Here is an 18,660-nt window from a genome sequence, read left to right on the forward strand (position 1 = left end):
AAAAATGGTTTTTTCTTTATAGAAGTATTCTAGCTAATAAATTAACAAAAAATGGTATTATTAGAATATTAAGCATTTGCACCCCTTAAATGAATGAAATCATGTAATCTTGGGAATGCTAATCAATGGCTCCTAAAATCATTGGATAAAAAACTCATCTGGAACTTTACAATGGATGATTCCAGCTGATAATACTCCAACCCCACAGATCAAACCTGACATCATAAAAAGAGAGACAACCTGCCTCCTGCTATGGGGCACTAAGAAGTATACAGCACTACCTATGAGGTATTCTTGCTAAAAATCAAACCCAGATCTGACGAAGCCTCTTAACTACCAGTTGACAGTAAATAATAAGGGTGAGGATTAAACACCACCATGGGGAGGCTATCAGCCAAATCCTGAATAATTCTATAGTACACATAACGCTTTTCCTCTAAAATAAATTGCAAGGAAAAAAGGTGGGGAGAGACTTATAGATCAAAAGAGACTTAAGGGACATAAAACTCAAAGGCAATGTGTGGACCTTGTTTGGATTCTGATTCAAACAAACTGACCAAAACAACTTTTGTGAGACAATGAGGGAAAATTGAACATTAGATATTTGAAGATATTAAGAAATTGTAATTAATATTTTTGGTGTGATAATGGCGCTGTGCTTATGTATTTTTAGAAAACAGTCCTTATGTTTTAGGTACAATACCGAAATATTTAAGGAGGAAATGATATGAAGCCTTAGATTTGCCTCGAAACAACCTAGTCAGGGAGGCAGTGGGGGCCAGAATGTCGGAGGGTGATGGGGATGAGGGGGTGGTAAAACAAGATTGGCCATGAGTCAATAATTGTATCTGGATGACAGGTTCATGATGCTGTCTTTATATTGTTTTCTACCCTTTGTATATGTGGGAAATTTCCCATAATAATTTTTTTAACCAATCTAGAATTTTACTTGAAATTGTTATTGAGTTCACCAGTCTGTTGTTTTCGGAACCCTCATTCCTTCCCTCTCTGAAAATGTAAGTGCTTTCCAGAAGAGCAATCTTTCCATTCCTCTTTCATCCCCCACAGTTCCACAAATATCACCAACCACCAAACAACCACCACCCGGCGATCTCAACGGCAAGTTCTCTCAGGCCCCCAGGATAGAGACCTTGTGGAACTCGTTAAAGTGGTCAGGACCCTTCACAGTCACTCTGACCACAAGGGGCTCTGGTCTCTGTCACTAATGTTCATACTAATACTTTCCATTCTGGAGCTCATCCTCTTTGACAGAAAAGACAAAATTAAAATTGGAGTTTTATGATGCTTTCTTTATCATTTCTCAACACTTAAAAAATCAGTCCCAAGTAGTGAATTTATCCCTTTTATCATCTAGTTCTAAACATAAGAAAAAGGCCCCTTTTTCATCATTAGATTTTGCTTTTTTAAACAAAGCTGGACATTGGCATTTTGATTCTATTCCTATAGGTCTCTGTTATCCTTAAAAATTACCTATCCCTGTTTTCCTTCTTTTCTATAGGATCACTGGTTTCTTCAGGCAGCTTCTCCTCTTAAGAATTTTTGCTCAATTATAACAGCACAGTAGGAAGAAGGTGGGCAAAACTTTTTTTAATGGTACTACATGATGTTGGCGAGTATTGGAAAGCAGATAGTGTCATATTCTGCTCTGCAAATAGAAGAAGGTACCACTTTCCTGGAAGGCAATTTTGCTACATGTGTCCAAGGCTTTTTAAAAAATGTGTATTCTTTGATTAAAGAATTCCACATTCAGGAATTAATCCTAAGCAAGTCATGTAGATATGCACAGAGATTTAGCTAACAGGGTGTCCGGAGTAGTGTTTTTAACATACTTTACTAATTAGAAGCAAACTAAATGTCCCACAGAACAGAGCTGACTAAATAAACTACGGCTTATCATACAGTGGAATACCATATAGCCATAAAAAATGATCTGGTAGAAGAACATTTCATGATATGGGAAGGTGTTCACGATACACAACTTAGGAGGAAAGGGAGGTTACAAAGCAGTCCATAGAGTATGTTTCCCATTTTTAAAAAATTTATATTTGCACATGGAGAGAAAGGACTGGAAAGTTATATAAGAAAGTTAAAAGTATTTATCTCTTTTTAAGGAAGACGTGTCTTAACGTTTTCTATAATGGGTGTTTATTACTTTGAAATAAGGAAAAAAAAGTAATTCACAATGAAAATAGGCAGAGGGCACCCGCAGCCAGCTCTGGCCACTTCACAGTTCTCCCTCTGTTGGGCAGTCTGCTCTGACCTGACTACCTCCCAAGAGCGGTCATTAACCCCCCTTGGGGAGGTTTTGCTGCCCCCTCTCCATGCACAGAGGATGAGGGGGCAGAATGAGTGATTCCCTCGGATATCAGCGGTTTTCATCAGATGGTGGGAGGGTTCTTGCCCAATTGCTACTAAATAAGGAATTTGCCCCAGGAATGTGGGCCTGGCCAAGGCAAGCCCAAGAAGCCCAGTCTGGCCTCAACTCAGCCTCTGGAAGGGCAGGGTCTGGCCCCACCCTGGGGTTGTTTGGCACTTTGTGGCTCACCTCTCAGCGGTTAACACTGTTCATTCAAGAGGTTTCCCTGGGGTTTGGGTTAAAGCTGTTGGCCTCTGCTCTGTAGTCTCTTGTGTGACTCGCTGTGCTGTTTTGTCCATTATTATGTCCGACCTCCCTCCTAGCAGCCTCCCTGCCTCTTCTTAAAAATCTCTCTTCCTCCTCCTCTTCCTCAAGCCCAGTCTCAAATGGTGAAGGTTTATGAATAAGCGGGAGAGTTAGGAGTGAGTTTGTGATTAGAACCCTCAGTGTCATAATTCTCTAGGCTGCTGTGTAACAAACAACAAATGTGTAAACAAATGAGAGAGAGAGGGAGGGAGGGGAGGGGATGGGAGAGAGGGAAAGGAAGAGAGAAGAAATGTGTGTTTAAGAACAGAATTAATATTCTCCATTACATCTAACTGGGGAAATACTACAAACATGCATCACTGTAACCATTTTATTGTCTCTGGCTCCTGAGGTCTAGGACACGTGGTGCCTGTCCCTGAGTACTGGATTACATTTGCTTCTAAATTCTGAATCAGCTGAAACTCACATTAAAATGCATGATGCTGCAGCATATTACTGGCAAAACCAACAAACTTCCTAAATAAAACAAAATGATACTAACAAACAACAACAACAGGATCTTTTGAAAACCCAGAAAGGAAAATATTTTCAGAAGTTTTAGAATTCTCATGCAGTTTTATATATATTTCAGGGCTGAGCAGTTTAAGACAGTGAATGACTCCAGTGTTCCCGACACGTCTCTCGTTTGGCTCGCTGGCTGACTCAGATGCAAGGCCATGTTATTGGAATTAATTCTGTGTATGACAGAGGCAACATAGAGCCTTGACTACCAGGAACTAGGCAAGCTTTGCTTGTGGGTGGAGGAAATGGATACCAACTAGATGCGACAGCAGTGACACAGGGAAATGCCACCTAAAATAGCTACTCCCGCTTCTAGGATGCCTGTCATTTCACCATCAGTGCTTCTTTCTAGGATACCTGGCTTTTGGCACCCTCATTAGAAAATACTCCCAGGAGGGATAACATACAAATTCTAAACCTTCACCTAAAGGATGGAGGAACGGAGGGCAATCACCCTCCTCTCTCCTGTTCTCCATGTTGCGCTCTTCCCTAACCTCTAAATACCTCCTTTAATTTCCCACTAAACACACTGCCCTTATATTCTTTCTCTCATATAGAAATATATGTAAAGGAGGTTCTCAGGCAAAAAAAAAAAAGCAATTAACAGAATGTTAGGACTTAAAAGGACCACACAACTTCTTATCCCAATCACTGGGGCAACTAAGATCTTTCCCCAGATTGGGTGGCAACAGTTCTGATGGCCAGTCCAGTGTGGAGTGCTGGCCCCTGCAAATTCAGTGCCCTAGCTTCCCCAGGTTGTACTATGGGGGGGGGCTTTACTTTCAGTCCAGTGGCTCCCCCTCCAATCAGAAGCCTGCAGTCCTTGGGTTTCCTTCATCTCAAAAGTCAGCTTTCAAGACAATATTTGAACCACTTCTACTCTAAGAGCAGATTTCTAGGACATAGTAGGTATTTAATAAATATGGACTGACTGAATTAATGAATGAATGGTTGATACTATCAAGTGCTACCAAAGCCAGAGAAGTAAGCAAGTTATGGGAGAGAGTTTTTGTTCTGAGATATCCTCTTGAGTGCCCTGAAATCCCAGCACTGGGCAGAAGAATTGTATACTCTACCTGTTCTCAGACTACTTCTCAAACATCTTTGGAATCCCTTTACTTCTCTTTACCCTACATTGCCATTCTCTTGGCTTAGGTATCCATCATTTCTTGCCTAGAATAGGGCCACCGCCTCCTGATTTGTCTCTTGGCTTTTCTTCTCTTATTCCCTCTCCCTCTGAATCATACTGCACTGCATTCATAGTCATACAGGAACTGATTCCAGCCTATTTCCCCTGTCTTCCATCTCATCGCTCTCTTTGTGTGTCCCCTCATCTCTCCACTCTAACAGAAGACGACACTGAACTATTTATAGATTCCCCAACACTCCATGCTCTCTCCGGCTTTGGACTCTAACTATCACTGGCTCCTATGCCTGGAGATTCCTCCTTTTCCACTTACCACCATTTTATTTGCTCATTCCTATTCACCTTCTAGTACCCTGGATAGACAATCTCACCTCTTCTAGAAGCCCTCTCTGATAACCTAAGAAACTACATGTCCATTATGGGTCCACTGGGACTTCTTCTCCATGGCATCCCCACTCCAGATCTCAGGTTGACAAAGCAGCCACCATCTGGAGCTCTGTCAGCTGCCATAAAATAGGGCAAAAGAAAGAGGGTAGAGATTTAGACACTAGCTCTTAAGGCTTCCACCTGGAAGTCATTCTTTACACTTCCATTCAATTTTCATTGGCCAAAGCAAGTCACATGGCCATATCTAACTTCTAGGGGGTAGGGAATTGACATCTTACTTTGTGCCTAGAAATGAGGAGAACTGAAAATATTTGTTAAACAGCCCTAGTGACTGAAAAATCCCCAGTGTATTTGGTGATCTTAATGAGAAATGTTTAATTTGTGCAAGAGTGGTGGAAGTCATATTGGAGGAAGCTATGGAGTGATTGAGAAGTAAAGAAATAAAGACAATAAGAAGAGAACACCTGGGGCCGGCCCGGTGGCGTAGCACTTAAGTTTGCACACTCAGCTTCAGCGGCCTGGTGTTCGCTGGTTCAGATCCCAGTTGCGGATCTACACACTGCTCATCAAGCCATGCTGTGGCAGGTGTCGCACATATAAAGTAGAGGAAGATTGGCACAGATGTTAGCTCAGGACTAATCTTCCTCAAAAAAAAAAAAAAAAAAAAGAGAGAGAGAAGTCCTTCAAGATGTTTGACTGTAAAAGGGAGAAGAGAGATAAGTGGTGGTGGGGGGTGGGGGGCAAGGGTAGAGAGTGGCCAAAAAAGAAAATAGTGTCCCTTGGTTGGTTATTAGTATGAGTGTAACTTAAGCATGTTTAGATGGCAACGGGATATGTCCAGATGAACATGAGAGTTTGAAGATCCATGAGAGGAGGAATTGAGTAAGGTCCCTGAGCCAGTGGAAGAGACTGGCCTCCAGAGCACGGTGGAGGGATTGGCTTTAGGTTAAAATAGGCTCCCCTCCTGCACTCAGCAGTAACAACGGAGGAGCAAGTGGGCACAGATGTTGATCAGTTTATAGACTGGAAAGTAGGAAGTTGAGGGAAACAGTGTCTCCTGTTATCACTGTGAAATTAACTGACATATAGGTATCGTAATCTGTTCCACTAGGAGAAATTTAGGAAATCATTATAGGAAAAGAAAAGAAAAGGATGCCCCTTTGTAACACTTGCGGTTTTCCTAGCACAATGGTTGGGAGGATGGTAAGTATATTGCCTCTGTATGCCACCCCCCAAATTGAGTCCTATTTCAGGCACCATGTGGGCAGTTTTAAGTGCCAAATGAAATCTTCTAAGCACATGTATAAGCCTAGTGAAAAATGGCTCATTCTTTGGAGTTTTAATATAGCTATGAAATGAAAATCTGTTTCTGCCCAAACTCATCCCAAGATATACTGGGATATTTCTTAACCCTAGAGTCTTTGTCCTTACCCTCTTCCTTCTTCAACCTGAAAATGATTTCTCAATCCATATTATATTCACACCCGTCGGGACATTGCTCAGCTGAGAAGGATCATCATACTTGATCCCTTTCTTTGGAGCATAAGAAGATGCCTTCAAGGTCTCAGGACATCACTACCTTAGGATGTTGCTACTGCAGTTATTCTTGCAGCTGCCAGTCCAGAAAATCATGATCCTCTCCACAAGTGCTCTTCTGCACCCTGCAAGCTTTGTCAGAGCTTGTGATGACTTTCCCCCCTTCTTTCTCAAATAGTTTTGTTTTTTTTTGGTTCAGACAGAGAGGCCTCCCTGCCTAATTTAATTTTGTTTCTCCTTTCTTTGTTACAAGCAGATGTCACTTTTACATCTGTGACTCTGATCAAATGCCCCACGTCTTCCCCCGCCACCAGCCCAGCAGATGTTACTACTATTAACTAAATTCAGCAAAAAAGGTAACAGGCAGCCCCTTCTGCTAATCATAGTATTGAGGATGGGGTGGGGGAGAAGGAAGAGAGAAATAGAGCAGGGCTCTTCCACGATAATGTCCTTAAAAGGATGCATACAGGGGATCTGCACCTCATCGCCTACACAGAGCATAGCACTTACACATGGGGTGCCTCCAAAGTTACTCTAAATACAGAAACATCATCTATGTGTTAGCCATAAAGTTCCAACCCAAACCCACACAGCTAGCCCAGGGGAAATGCCTTTTAAAGTGACATGACCCTGAACATACCGTATTTACATACAGGAGTAAGGCACCACATTAGTCATGCATAAATACTGTATATAATGTAAGACAAAACATATAATTAACTTATATACATACATGCCTCCCAGTAAATTCCTAAAAGATGGAAGTTTTCTGTCTGGTTGCTTTATCTTCTCCCATTTGATATCCTAGAGCCTGTTCTTTGATTTGTCTACCTTCTTCCGCATGCACTATAAACATGCAATAGGAAAGACAATGTCCATCCACCATCTAAATTCCAAAGTGAAGTGTTTAATATGCAACTCAAGGAGACTCTACCAACATCATTATCATCATCATCATCATCATCATTACCAACATTATCCTCATCACCATCATCATAACACAACAGTTAACAGTCACTGGAGTCTTTCCAGGTGCCAAGAATTGTGTTAATTGCTTTGCATACACTATTGTCAATCAATTAATAATTGTTAGCCTCACAATGCCAGGAAGTTAGTTACCAGAAAGACAAAGAGTTTCTGTTATGAAACATGTGTATTACAGTTGGTAGGCAAATGGAAAATGTGGTAAGAATTCTAAAATGCTGGGAGAATGTTTATACTGCTGGATCTTCATGGTTGCGGATGCTGTGGCTGGTGTGCTTTATGTTCTGGGGAAATGGTATCCCAATAAATCCCGTCTAGGTTATTTTCTTAGTGCAGGTGAGTGGGAAAGGCTACCGTCTGCAGGAATCTTTTTGGAGAAACCTGAGGACAAATCTTGCCTTTTAATTCTCTGGTTGAGGGAACTGTTGGTTCTGAGTTGAGTCTTTGCTAGGTGGTGACCTCGTTGTCCTGGTATAATTTGGATGCAGCATCAAATAAAGCAATCAAAAAGAAAATTCCTCTGAAACTCTCACTGGTCTTTAATATTTTATTCATTCCCATGTTACTGTGCTCTGCCTGCGGTAAAACACTCCTCCTAGGAGTGAGGCATTAGGAGGCTGACAAGCGTCTTCCCATGAATTGCTACTACAATACAATGGCATTTTGTTTGCTGTTCTGTTTCCTTGACTTCTAACATTGTTTCTGACTTTCAAGGAAAAAAAGAAGAAAAAGAAACCCTCCTATGAATGGCAAAGAAAAGGAAAGAAAAGTTTCTTTTAAACTTTCAACCTTTTTCATTTGGTACTGGGTAGCTTGTAAACATTTTTTTTTTCTCATGGTGTATATGTGGTAGTCTCTTCCCTTTTTTGTGCTTTAAATGGCCTTTTTTTTTTTTTTTTTCCTTTTAACCACATAGCGTTGCCTTTCCATTACTGATTCAGAAAATTGGCAGGGGAAAAAAATCTACCATGTACACATATTAAGACAGGGAAGTCAGAGGAAGATGGATCAAACCATCCATCTATCTGCGCGGCCATTCATCTATCAATCCATCTCGCTACCTACCCGCCTCTATTAAAATAAATAGCAGGCACTGTACACACTGCTGGTTGGCTGAAGTTGTGATCTGGACAAAAGGTCTGTTTGGGAAAAGGATGCTGAAGCTCTAATTCTATTTGTGCCGGTTGAAAATCAGGAGGGGTTTTTCTACACTTCACTTTTATTAGATTATTTCTTATAGATGGTTCCTTTTTGTCCTCCCAGACGCGTGGTGGAGGCTGCTGAAGCAGTTGGGCTATAGTTGGAGTAATTAAATTAACCATTTGGTACAACTTTTAGGGGAAAGCTCGCGTGTAGAAAGCACAACGCGAACAAAACAGGGCGCTGGGGCTGGGGCTCTGGCCTGGCCCAGCCCCGCAAGCCTTTCATCTCAGGAGCAGAAGCAGGACCCAGGGCCACAAAAGACCAACGGAGGGGACGACGGCCAGGGATGGTGGGGGTGGGGTGAGGAGGAGGACGGTGACACTGAACAAAATAAACCTACAAGGCCTACAAAGGGGAAAATGAAGTCAAGCGCGTTTGCTCATCCGACCGTGAGGTCCCGGCGCTGAAAAGTCTCTTCGCACAAAGAGGAGGCGCACAGCACCCTGAGCGGGCGATGCCGGGCACCAGGGGGCGCCTGGAGAGACGTGGAGGCCAGGCCGGGGCACCTGGGAGAGGTGGGCGCCCGGGACAGCAGGGCAGGAAGACATCGAGCCCCGGGGGTGCAGAGGGGGGCCAGAGGGGTGGCAGGGAGCGCGAGGCGGTGCCCAGCACTGGCTCCTGCTGAGCCTACCCCTCGCCCGCCCTCCCAGGCACCTGCACCCCATGGGGCCTCACACTTCCCTAGTCCTCGGCTCTTGGCGGAGTTCTCGTCCGGCTCCCTCGGCTTCTCCTGGTGTCACCCTAAGATGCCTCTTCAACACCGAGTTCCCCTGAACTGCACATCGCACTCCCCACCCCAACATCCCCTGCGCACAGGAGCTGCCTCCCGGCACTGACTAAATCCGCAAGTTTTACACGTTCACCTAAGAGCCATTCTCAAAAACTGCCGGAAATAATCCCCGCTGCTCCCAGCTCCTCGCACACTCCAGAGACGCAGCCTGCCTCCGCCCCACTGGCTACGTGGCCTGGGGACTGTCTGAGAATTAGGACCCAAGGTGGACTTGCCCTGCACTCGGGTCCGGCGTAGGGCCAGGGCCCAGGCGCAGACTAGCGGCGCCGGGCCAGGATGGAGCTTTCTGGGCAGAGCGTGCGCCCTCTATACCCGGCGGAGACAAGCCCTGGTGCACTGAGGCGCGGGCGCCAAGAGCGGTGTGAGCCCGGTTATTGCCAAGTATGGGCCTTGAAGCCAAAATGCATCCCCTCCCGGCCTCCCCATGCCACTCTCTTCTGCAGAGAAACGCACTCCAGCCTCACATAAGCAGTGAAGGAGGGGGCTGGTGGGGCGCCACCCGGGCCAGTGTTCCCCGAATCCGTATCCCCCGAGTGGGGGCCTAGGCGGCGGGGTCGCGTTCGGAAAACCAGGAAGCACCCCTCAAAAGTCGGAGGGATTCGAGAAACTTGGACAATCTCACCCTTGTGCTTGACAACCTCCACCCCACCCCCCTTCAGGGAGGGTAAGTAAGGGTGGGGAAATTCCATGTGTAGCGTCCAAGGGGGCACAGCCACCTCCCGTTCCAAGTGCAGATTCATATTCATGAGAGCGGAATAAATAAAGATAAATCCCCACTGTAATAACACTTGGATTCGCATCCGTCTTTGCTGGCCTTTAGGTTTAGGGGACTGAAGACAGATGTTTGCATCTCTTTTCTCCTCTTGTCTGGTGACCATAAAGAAAAACCATTTAGAGCGTTGCAATTTGTTTCCCGCCGCAGTAAAACCTTGTACACATTTATTTTCATTTCACCCCCGTGCACAAAAAAGTGCACACTGGTCACCAAGGGCCCTTCTTTATCAAATACGCATTGTACAACATACAACTGCAATAAAACTATCAGCTCTCCCCATAAAACTATCACCGGGCTCCTCGGTGGGTCCGGCTGCCTGCACTCCCGACGTTAGCGCTTCCTCACTTCCCGAGGACGCGCCATCACCTGAAACCAGCCTGAAACTCAGCCAGCCGAGAAGCACAAGGCTGGGGGGCCGCTGTCCCTGTTTAATCCATTACGGCGTCCGCTGCAGTTCAGTGCGCAATAAAACACAGTGGCAGTGGAGAGCGGGCGCCCATCCACTCCCCGGCACTAGCATCGAATTAAACCACTTAGTTTGGCGAACACTGAACGCCTAAATGCCCCTATAAAGACTTTATGAGTTTGTTACTTTAATTACTGACTTGTTACAGAGCACATAAAGGGGGTAATGAATGCAATAAAACTAATTATCTACACATTTAATTCATATAAAATATCCAGGGTTTGTTTACACCACACGGCGATTCAACTAAGCATTCCCCCTCTTGTCCACCGAGAGGAAGGATTTAATGAAATAGTTTCCCTTATTCTGCTAGAGCCTAACGAACCAAATGAAAATTACCCTCCGCTTAAATCATGCGGCTACCGAGGTCCACAAATCACGGCTCGCTTCTTTGTCTGTGCCTCGCTGCCAGCACCCAAGAGCCTGAGGAGTTGGACAAGAAAAGTGCCCGACCTGGAGCTTGGGCATTTAAAGAGCAAGGATTTCGCTCACTACAGTCAGCAAACTTAAAGGGCAAACAGATAGTAGCCCTCTTTTCGAAGGCCCGGGTGTGTGGGGGATTGTGGGCACCTGAAAATGTGGAGGCGAAAAAAGAGGAAGAGCACCCAAGAGGGAGGGAAGAGGAGACACATTTGGGGACCCTTCATGCTCGCTTGCGAGTGACGGCGTAATTAAAACGAACAACCACACAGAACCTCCAAACCAACAAAATGCAAACCTCGCGCTAATGCAGAAAGACACAGAGCTGAGCGCAAAGAAGCCATCGGTTGAGAACCCAGATGTTTTACATTCAAGAGCTTTACTCAGATGTTCTTTTGCTTTTTAAGCGGCTGTGTAAGCTGAGTCTCTAGAAAAGCACATTAAGCCGCGACAAGAAATGCAATTTATAAGATGCTCTTTTTTTCTACCCCCTCCACCAGGTGTATTTTAAAGAAATCCGCTTATCGTTCACATAAACCCCCTTGGCCCACTTACTCCATGTTACAGGGCGCCTGAGTCTTGCCAATGTCCCAGTCCTTTATAACATTTCATGCACTTCGGGGGGTAGGCTTGTTGTTAAATTGAGCGTGTAACGCTCTTACAAAACAGGTTTTCTATGACATCAAGGTTTCTTCTCTCTAACCAAGGGAAAAAAAAGAGAGGACGAAGACGGGGGAAAACACACACACTATCTCAATTTATGCCTAAGGTATATGATCAGTTAAAAAGGCTTAAAAGCTCGGGGAAATTGGATCAGGGAGAATCGTCACCCAACTTTCATTATTTCCAAGTAGTGTGATTGAATTAAAGGGCAGGGAGCTGGTTAGAAGGGAGGATCAGGGGCTCAGTGCGTAATGGTGTGGTATTAAATTCTAATTAGAGATGCAGGAATCAATGATAGGGAGGTTGGACAGCTCAGTTCCCCAGTGCCAGCCCAATAGACGGATGAGTTATTGTCATGTAAAAAGCGCCAGCAATAAGACCAACCGCTTTGCTATTGTCCAAGTGGAAAGAGCCAAGTTTATTATGAGGACTATATGCTCTAGAGACCTCAGACAAGGCATCTCATAGGAGGCTTTTTCATAAAACTAGGCTCTGCTGGTAGTAAGGAGGCCAGTTTGGAGGCAGGCGTTGAGCTGTGCACATCTCCCCACTCCAGCCACCTTCTCCATACCCATCTTTTATTTCATTTTTCCACTTGGCTGAGCCATCCAGAGCCTTTTCAATGTATAAAATGGAATATTCTTACCTCAATTCCTCTGCCTACGAGTCCTGTATGGCTGGGATGGACACCTCGAGCCTGGCTTCAGCCTATGCTGACTTCAGTTCCTGCAGCCAGGCCAGTGGCTTCCAGTATAACCCGATAAGGACCACATTTGGGGCCACGTCCGGCTGCCCGTCCCTCACGCCGGGATCCTGCAGCCTCGGCACCCTCAGGGACCACCAGAGCAGTCCGTACGCCGCAGGTAAGGACCTTCAGCTTTCTCAGCGGAGGAAGCCGCCTTTCCGCTCGTATATAGGAAGCCTTGATTGCATTTGAAAATGGAAATGTGTTTAGTATTTACCAAACGAAATTTGCTTACACAAATGAAAGAATTTATCACGTTAGAAGCGATTGCAGGGAGGGGTAATTCACTTACAGGGTTACACTATCCTAGTCACACCCGAACCGCCAACAAAATTATCTTAAGCTGCCAAAATGATAGGCATAATTTATTTACTTTGCGATGAGACGTAAAGCTTAGAAAATAATTAAATAACAAAGAGTAAAGCTCATTACTGGCAGTGTCTCTTTTTTTTTAAGAACAGACAGCAGCTCACACCTCTTCGGCTGGTCATTTTTATGATTATTTCTTTAATTTATTATTTTTTTGCAGCACTCTACCCCAACTTTTGGGCAGGGTCAACTTCGGAGAACTGAAAAGTTCCAACAGTAGGACTGTTTGCTAACTTCTTCCCTAGTTCCCTGATATTCCGACTGATGTTTTCGGACTTTCTTCCTCTTTGATTTTTTCCTTATCAAAGCATTTTCCAAAGTCCCGGCCCTCAGCGGTCTCCAACGCGCTATTTCAACCCACCCGAAGGCGCTGGTGCCTGGAGGGACCCCGCCAAAGCTCCAAGTTTGCGCCCCTGTTTCCGTGTATAACAAATGTGCTCGATTTTTCTCGGCAGCTCCTCTCCGCCACTCTCTCGCGCCGGTGTCGGTGGCTATTCCAGCGCCACCTGACCTTGGAGACCCCACAGTCCAGCTCCGCGGCCTGCGCGCTCCAGACCATTTTGCTCACTCTGTTCTCTCTGTTGTCCCCCAGTTCCTTACAAACTCTTCACCGACCACGGCGGCCTCAACGAGAAGCGCAAGCAGCGGCGCATCCGCACCACTTTCACCAGTGCGCAGCTCAAAGAGTTGGAGAGGGTCTTCGCGGAGACGCACTACCCTGACATCTACACCCGGGAGGAGCTGGCCCTGAAGATCGACCTCACCGAGGCGCGAGTCCAGGTACGCGCGCCGGGAAACAGAGCGGCTTTGCCGCACCCGGTCTGACAGGGGTGGCATGGTGGGGAGCGAGTGGTGCTACTGAAGGTTTGAAATCCCAGGGCCTCTCTTGAGAGGGGCCTGGGGTCCAGGGCTGAACAGAGAGGCCAAGTTCGATGTGGCTGAGCGCGCTCTTGGGTATGCAGTCACAGCTACAGTGTTTTGCACACCAGCTAACCCTGCGGAGGCATTCCGGGGGGCCTTGGGACGTGAATGAGCGAGGCATTTCGGGGACAGGAAGTGCCCTGTGGGAGGAGTGCAGACTTTGCTCCCATGTTATAAGTATTTGTGGCCAAAAGCCTTTTAACTTGGAGCCATGGCGTACAAGTGCATTTCCCCGGGAACTATGACTTGCATCAGATTCGCAGAGGGACTTAACTCTGCGGTTTACTCTAAGGTGCGCTAAGGGACACAGGTGCGCTCACTAGCTGGCCGCGGCGCCTCTCCAGAGGAGCCCCCCAGTGGAGGGGCAGTGCGCATCATCGCACCCTTCCCCATGTTCAAAGGCCAAGATGGGCAGAGGCACCAAACCCGGAGACCCCGCCCTTCTTCTACCAGTTAGAGTTTAACTTTAGACCTGAGGCCTAGGGGCGGTGGCTCAAAAAGTAGACTGAGCAAAGGCCCGCCAAAATAAGGGCTTCCATTTTAGGGCCTTTCTGGTACCTGAGGCCTTTTTTACCTCTCCTGCAAGCCTCCATTTCCCGGCATGCTCAGATCGCCCTAAGAAAGTTTCTCCGAAGATGCACCAGGAACAAAGTGGGCCAGACTTGGTGGGCTGGGGGTACACTTGGCGGGCCGGATGCGCGCGGGGGTACCGGCGGCGTGTGGAGTTTAAAATAAGCTGCAATGGGAACGTGGGTCGTCCTACTCCGCGCTCTTCTTTCGCCTGTCCTTCTTTCTGCCCCTGCTTCACCGCCTCTCCTTTCCTCTCCGGCCAGGTGTGGTTCCAGAACCGCCGCGCCAAGTTCCGCAAGCAGGAGCGCGCGGCAGCAGCGGCCGCGGCCGCGGCCAAGAACGGCTCTTCGGGAAAGAAGTCTGATTCCTCCCGGGACGACGAGAGCAAAGAGGCCAAGAGCACCGACCCGGACAGCACTGGGGGCCCGGGCCCCAACCCCAACCCTACTCCCAGCTGCGGGGCGAGTGGCGGCGGCGGCGGCGGGCCCAGCCCGGCAGGAGCCCCGGGGGCGGCGGGGCCCGGGGGCCCGGGCGGCGAACCCGGCAAGGGCGGCGCAGCGGCGGCGGCGGCGGCAGCGGCGGCGGCTGCGGCGGCGGCGGCTGCGGCGGCGGCTGGAGGCCTGGCTGCGGCCGGGGGCCCTGGACAAGGCTGGGCTCCCGGCCCCGGCCCCATCACCTCCATCCCGGATTCGCTCGGGGGCCCCTTCGCCAGCGTCTTATCTTCGCTCCAAAGACCCAACGGTGCCAAAGCCGCCTTAGTGAAGAGCAGTATGTTCTGATCTGGGATCCTGCAGCGGCGGCGGCGGCGGCGGCGGCGGCGACAGCGGGCGAGCCGGGCCGGGCGGGCGAGTGGGCGAGCGGGTAGGCCCAAGGCTATTGTCGTCGCTGCTGCCGTGGCTTTTTCATTGAAAGCCTAAAGTAATCGCGATAAGAATAAAGAGAAAATGGCGTCGCCCCCATTTCAACCCCACTCCTACCCCCATCCTAAACCCCGAAACAAAACAAACGCTTCCCTGGCTTCGCACCTGCCTCAGGGACACGCAGACGGGCCAGGGCTCCGCCTGCTGCCTGGGAGCAGCGCGGCCTGGACTCGGGGGCACTCTCAGGGGGCTGTGTCTGCGTGTGGGTGTATGTCTGTCTCGGGGAATGTATGTCTGTGGCCCGAACAGGTGACAGGGAGAGATGGGTTGGGGGCACAACCAACTCAGTGACTTGCTTAGAAAATGAGAAAAACAAAAAAATCCCCCAAAATTAAAGAAAAAAAATTAGTAAGGCTGTAACAATTAAAAAATAAAATAAAAAACCCTAAAAGGTTTTTAAATGCAAAAAAAAAAAAAAAAAAGGGAAGAAGAGGGGGAAAGGGGAGGCAGCACTTGGCACTGTCTGAGGGCTCTATCTTGTGAACCCCTAAATTGGCGCCCTCCTGACAGCACAGATTCCCTTGGGGCTTCTCCTCTGGGGAGAGTAGGGGAGCTTTCCAGCCCCCCTTCCTCTAGTGCCCTTGGGTTCGGGCCTCTGCGGCGACGATTCGTGCAGACTGTCCCCGCGGCCAAGGTGACTTCGTCGCGCCCGCTTGCCTGTCCCACCTCGCCGAACGCCATTCGCGCATCCGAACCCCACACGGTTGCACCTCCCAACCCCGAATCTTTGCAGCCACTCGGCCCGGAAAGATGCCCTATACGTGAGATGCCTTTTCATCCGCAAACTCTGCAAACTGTCTCTCATATTTCGCAACTCTTCCCTTTTTTTTCTCTCCCGCCACCCCCACCGGCATTTTCTTCTTCCACCAGCTTTTACTGAACTTTTTGGCACTGCTTTGGGTTGGAGTCAGTTGCAGTCCACGCGACTGGCTGCAGAGAAATCTACTGAGCAAGGGAAAGGCGCGCACACACAAGTTTGCAAAAGTATCTCGGTTTGCATTTCTGTTGACCCGAAATGGACTCACATCCTTGAATGGTGGATGGACTGTATAGATGATTCCATTCTTCGCGCAGTTTAGACATATCTGTTGGGATTTGGTTTTTTGGTTTTTGTTTTAAAAGGCACAAACTATAGATATTAGTTGAATGTTGAGGCTTTAACTTTTTTGGTGTCTTTCTACAACTGTGTTCTGTGACTCAATTGTATCGTGTTAATATCAGTACAGACCGTCTCCTCTACGTGACCGTATAATGTTTTTCTCTTCTTGTAGTCTCTATGGCGTGTCTTTATGGAGTAATAAGGTTCTCACGGGTTCAATTCCTTTGTGTTTAGAGAGACCACGGTTCAAACAATGGTATATATTTTTGTTATCAGGTGCATGTCTGTCTGATTTCTTTTTTTCTTCTTGTTGGACTATGTTTGTGAACATAAGCGTCATAAGTTATGTTTCAGATTTTCGAATTTATTTATATGTGTTATGATGAATGCTTCTATTTAAAAGGGAAATATTTCTACATGTGCATATAGTTTTCCAAGAGTGTACCATTAACTTGATTGTTGATAATAAAAACAAAAAGCAAGTCTAGTAATTAAACTCTTCTGACTTTTCCTTGATTCATTTTGCTTTGGTTTGGGGTTTTTTCTTCATTTAATTTTTAAAATGATAAGAGAGGACAGAAGAAATTGTACAAAACATCTAGAAGCCACTGAGACTCTGGAAACGTAGGCAGGTTGGGGAATCTAAATTCATGCACCCAAATCCAGCTAATATAAAATTTAGTACTTGGAGTAGCAGGCAGGATTCTGTTGGTCCATGCTTATTTGTCTCCCAATTGCCAAGCACAAAAGAACAGCAGGGCGTTGATTAAAAATGTTGGCATCAGTGCCTAGATTGCGGCCACATGCACTCCCGCGGTGGCAATGAAGGCAAGATTCTAATACTCGACTTTGAGAAGGACTCGAAAGTGTGGATTCTGAGTGCAGGAGCCTTCAGGATGGGTGGCGTCCTGCAACGTCCTGGCAGTCCAGCCTCCTTAAGCCTCAAAGACTGCCGGCACCCAGTGACACCACAGGGGCTCTGTGAGGGCAGGTGGATCAGGAGAAACTGGCTGAGAGCAGCTCTGTAAAGCTGGCGTGTTTGGGGAAACATTGAGAACAATTGGAATTAGGGAGCGCTACCATGTACCAGGTTTTATTTCCATGCATTATCTCATCTACACCTCAAAATGGCATCATGACATCAGGAAACAGGTACAATTCCTATCTCCATTTTCTTTGAAACAGATGAGGAAGCTGAGGCAACAGAGAGATTAGACTCTTGCTCAAGGGTCCCCCATTATGGGACCAGCCTTTGAACCCAGGAAATCTGATTCTAGATCCTGCACATTAACTGCACCCGTGGTTCCCAAAGTATGGTCCCAGGACCAGCAGCATCAGCATCATCTGGGAACTTGTTAGATGAATTCCTAGACCCCATCCTAGATCTACTGAATCAGAAACTCTAGGAGTGGGACCCAACAATCTGTGTTTTCACAAGCCCTATGGAGGATGTGAGGACCAGTGAGCTACACTATAAGAAATCCAAATGGGAAGGGTCCAGAATTGGAACTATGTTAAGAACAGGTGTGGGGAGGGTGCTCTGGCAGCTTCAGTGATCCCCTTTGGAAAGAAGGAATCATCACCACAGCCCCAAGATGGAATCCTGCCTCTTCCTTGGACTGTTTGGCTGGGCTGCCTTCTTCAAGCAGAAGCCTGTGAAGGCTTCTGGTATTACTTTGTTACCTCTCTGGTTGGGCCTTATCAATAGCTAAGTCAGCTCCCCTCATTTGAGGGGAGGCCACAGTCTGCCTACTCTGGTGAGAGAATTAACAGCTGATCTGGTTTGAATTTATCAGGGCTTCTCACCTTAAGCATTCTAATATGGCTTGCATCAGATCAGGCAGGTTTCACTGAGAAATTTCAAACTTTGAATCTTATCTAACTTCTAATGGTTTTTCTAAAGGGCATTTAGAGACAAAAATTTGTCTCAAAATGTCCTTTGATAATCTCTCCAAGACAACATTCTATAAACAATGCCATTAATTGTGCTGGTCTAAAATGCCAGCAATTGCCAGATCCCTTAGACACCAGTCTTTGGTTGTAAATATAACTTAGAAGGCCTGGGAGAAGCAAAAAGCAGGGAGGACTTCATTGATGAAAAGAGCGCTGAAAGCCCAGGTAGCCGGATCCCGGGCTTGGCTGGAGGAAATCAGCCTTCCCTTACGCACTGAGGATCACCAGGTAAGCCTCTGTGACCTGGTGGGTAGGCCCGTGGGACAGGCATTCTGGAAAAGGCAAGACCAGGAGAGAGAAAGAAAACAACAAGTAGAGAGAGGAGGAAGAAGAGAGACGGAGAAAGAAGAGGAAAAACCAATAGCCAAAGGAGAGTTTTTAGAAACCCCAGTGAAGTCACTATAAATCCTTTCAGATGCGAACCAACTAGATGAGGATCCCCAAATTCCCTTCTCCTGACCTTGACTGGCTTTGAGCCACTTACCTTCAGGATAAGGGAAATCCTGG

The 18,660-nt window shown here is 47.0% G+C and overlaps 1 protein-coding gene across 1 annotated transcript; it reads left to right on the top strand.

The window, feature by feature from the left end:
* The first annotated feature begins 11,965 nt into the window (after window positions 1-11,965).
* Window positions 11,966-16,708, top strand: PHOX2B (paired like homeobox 2B). The gene is made up of 3 exons (XM_070615338.1): window positions 11,966-12,439; window positions 13,283-13,470; window positions 14,445-16,708. The coding sequence occupies exons 1-3, from the start codon at window positions 12,199-12,201 to the stop codon at window positions 14,958-14,960; spliced, it is 945 nt and encodes a 314-aa protein (XP_070471439.1). The 5' UTR covers window positions 11,966-12,198; the 3' UTR covers window positions 14,961-16,708.
* Window positions 16,709-18,660: the final 1,952 nt, after the last annotated feature.

The sequence above is a fragment of the Equus przewalskii genome, chromosome 3 (assembly GCF_037783145.1).
Source record: "Equus przewalskii isolate Varuska chromosome 3, EquPr2, whole genome shotgun sequence".
NCBI classification, from domain to species: domain Eukaryota; kingdom Metazoa; phylum Chordata; class Mammalia; order Perissodactyla; family Equidae; genus Equus; species Equus przewalskii.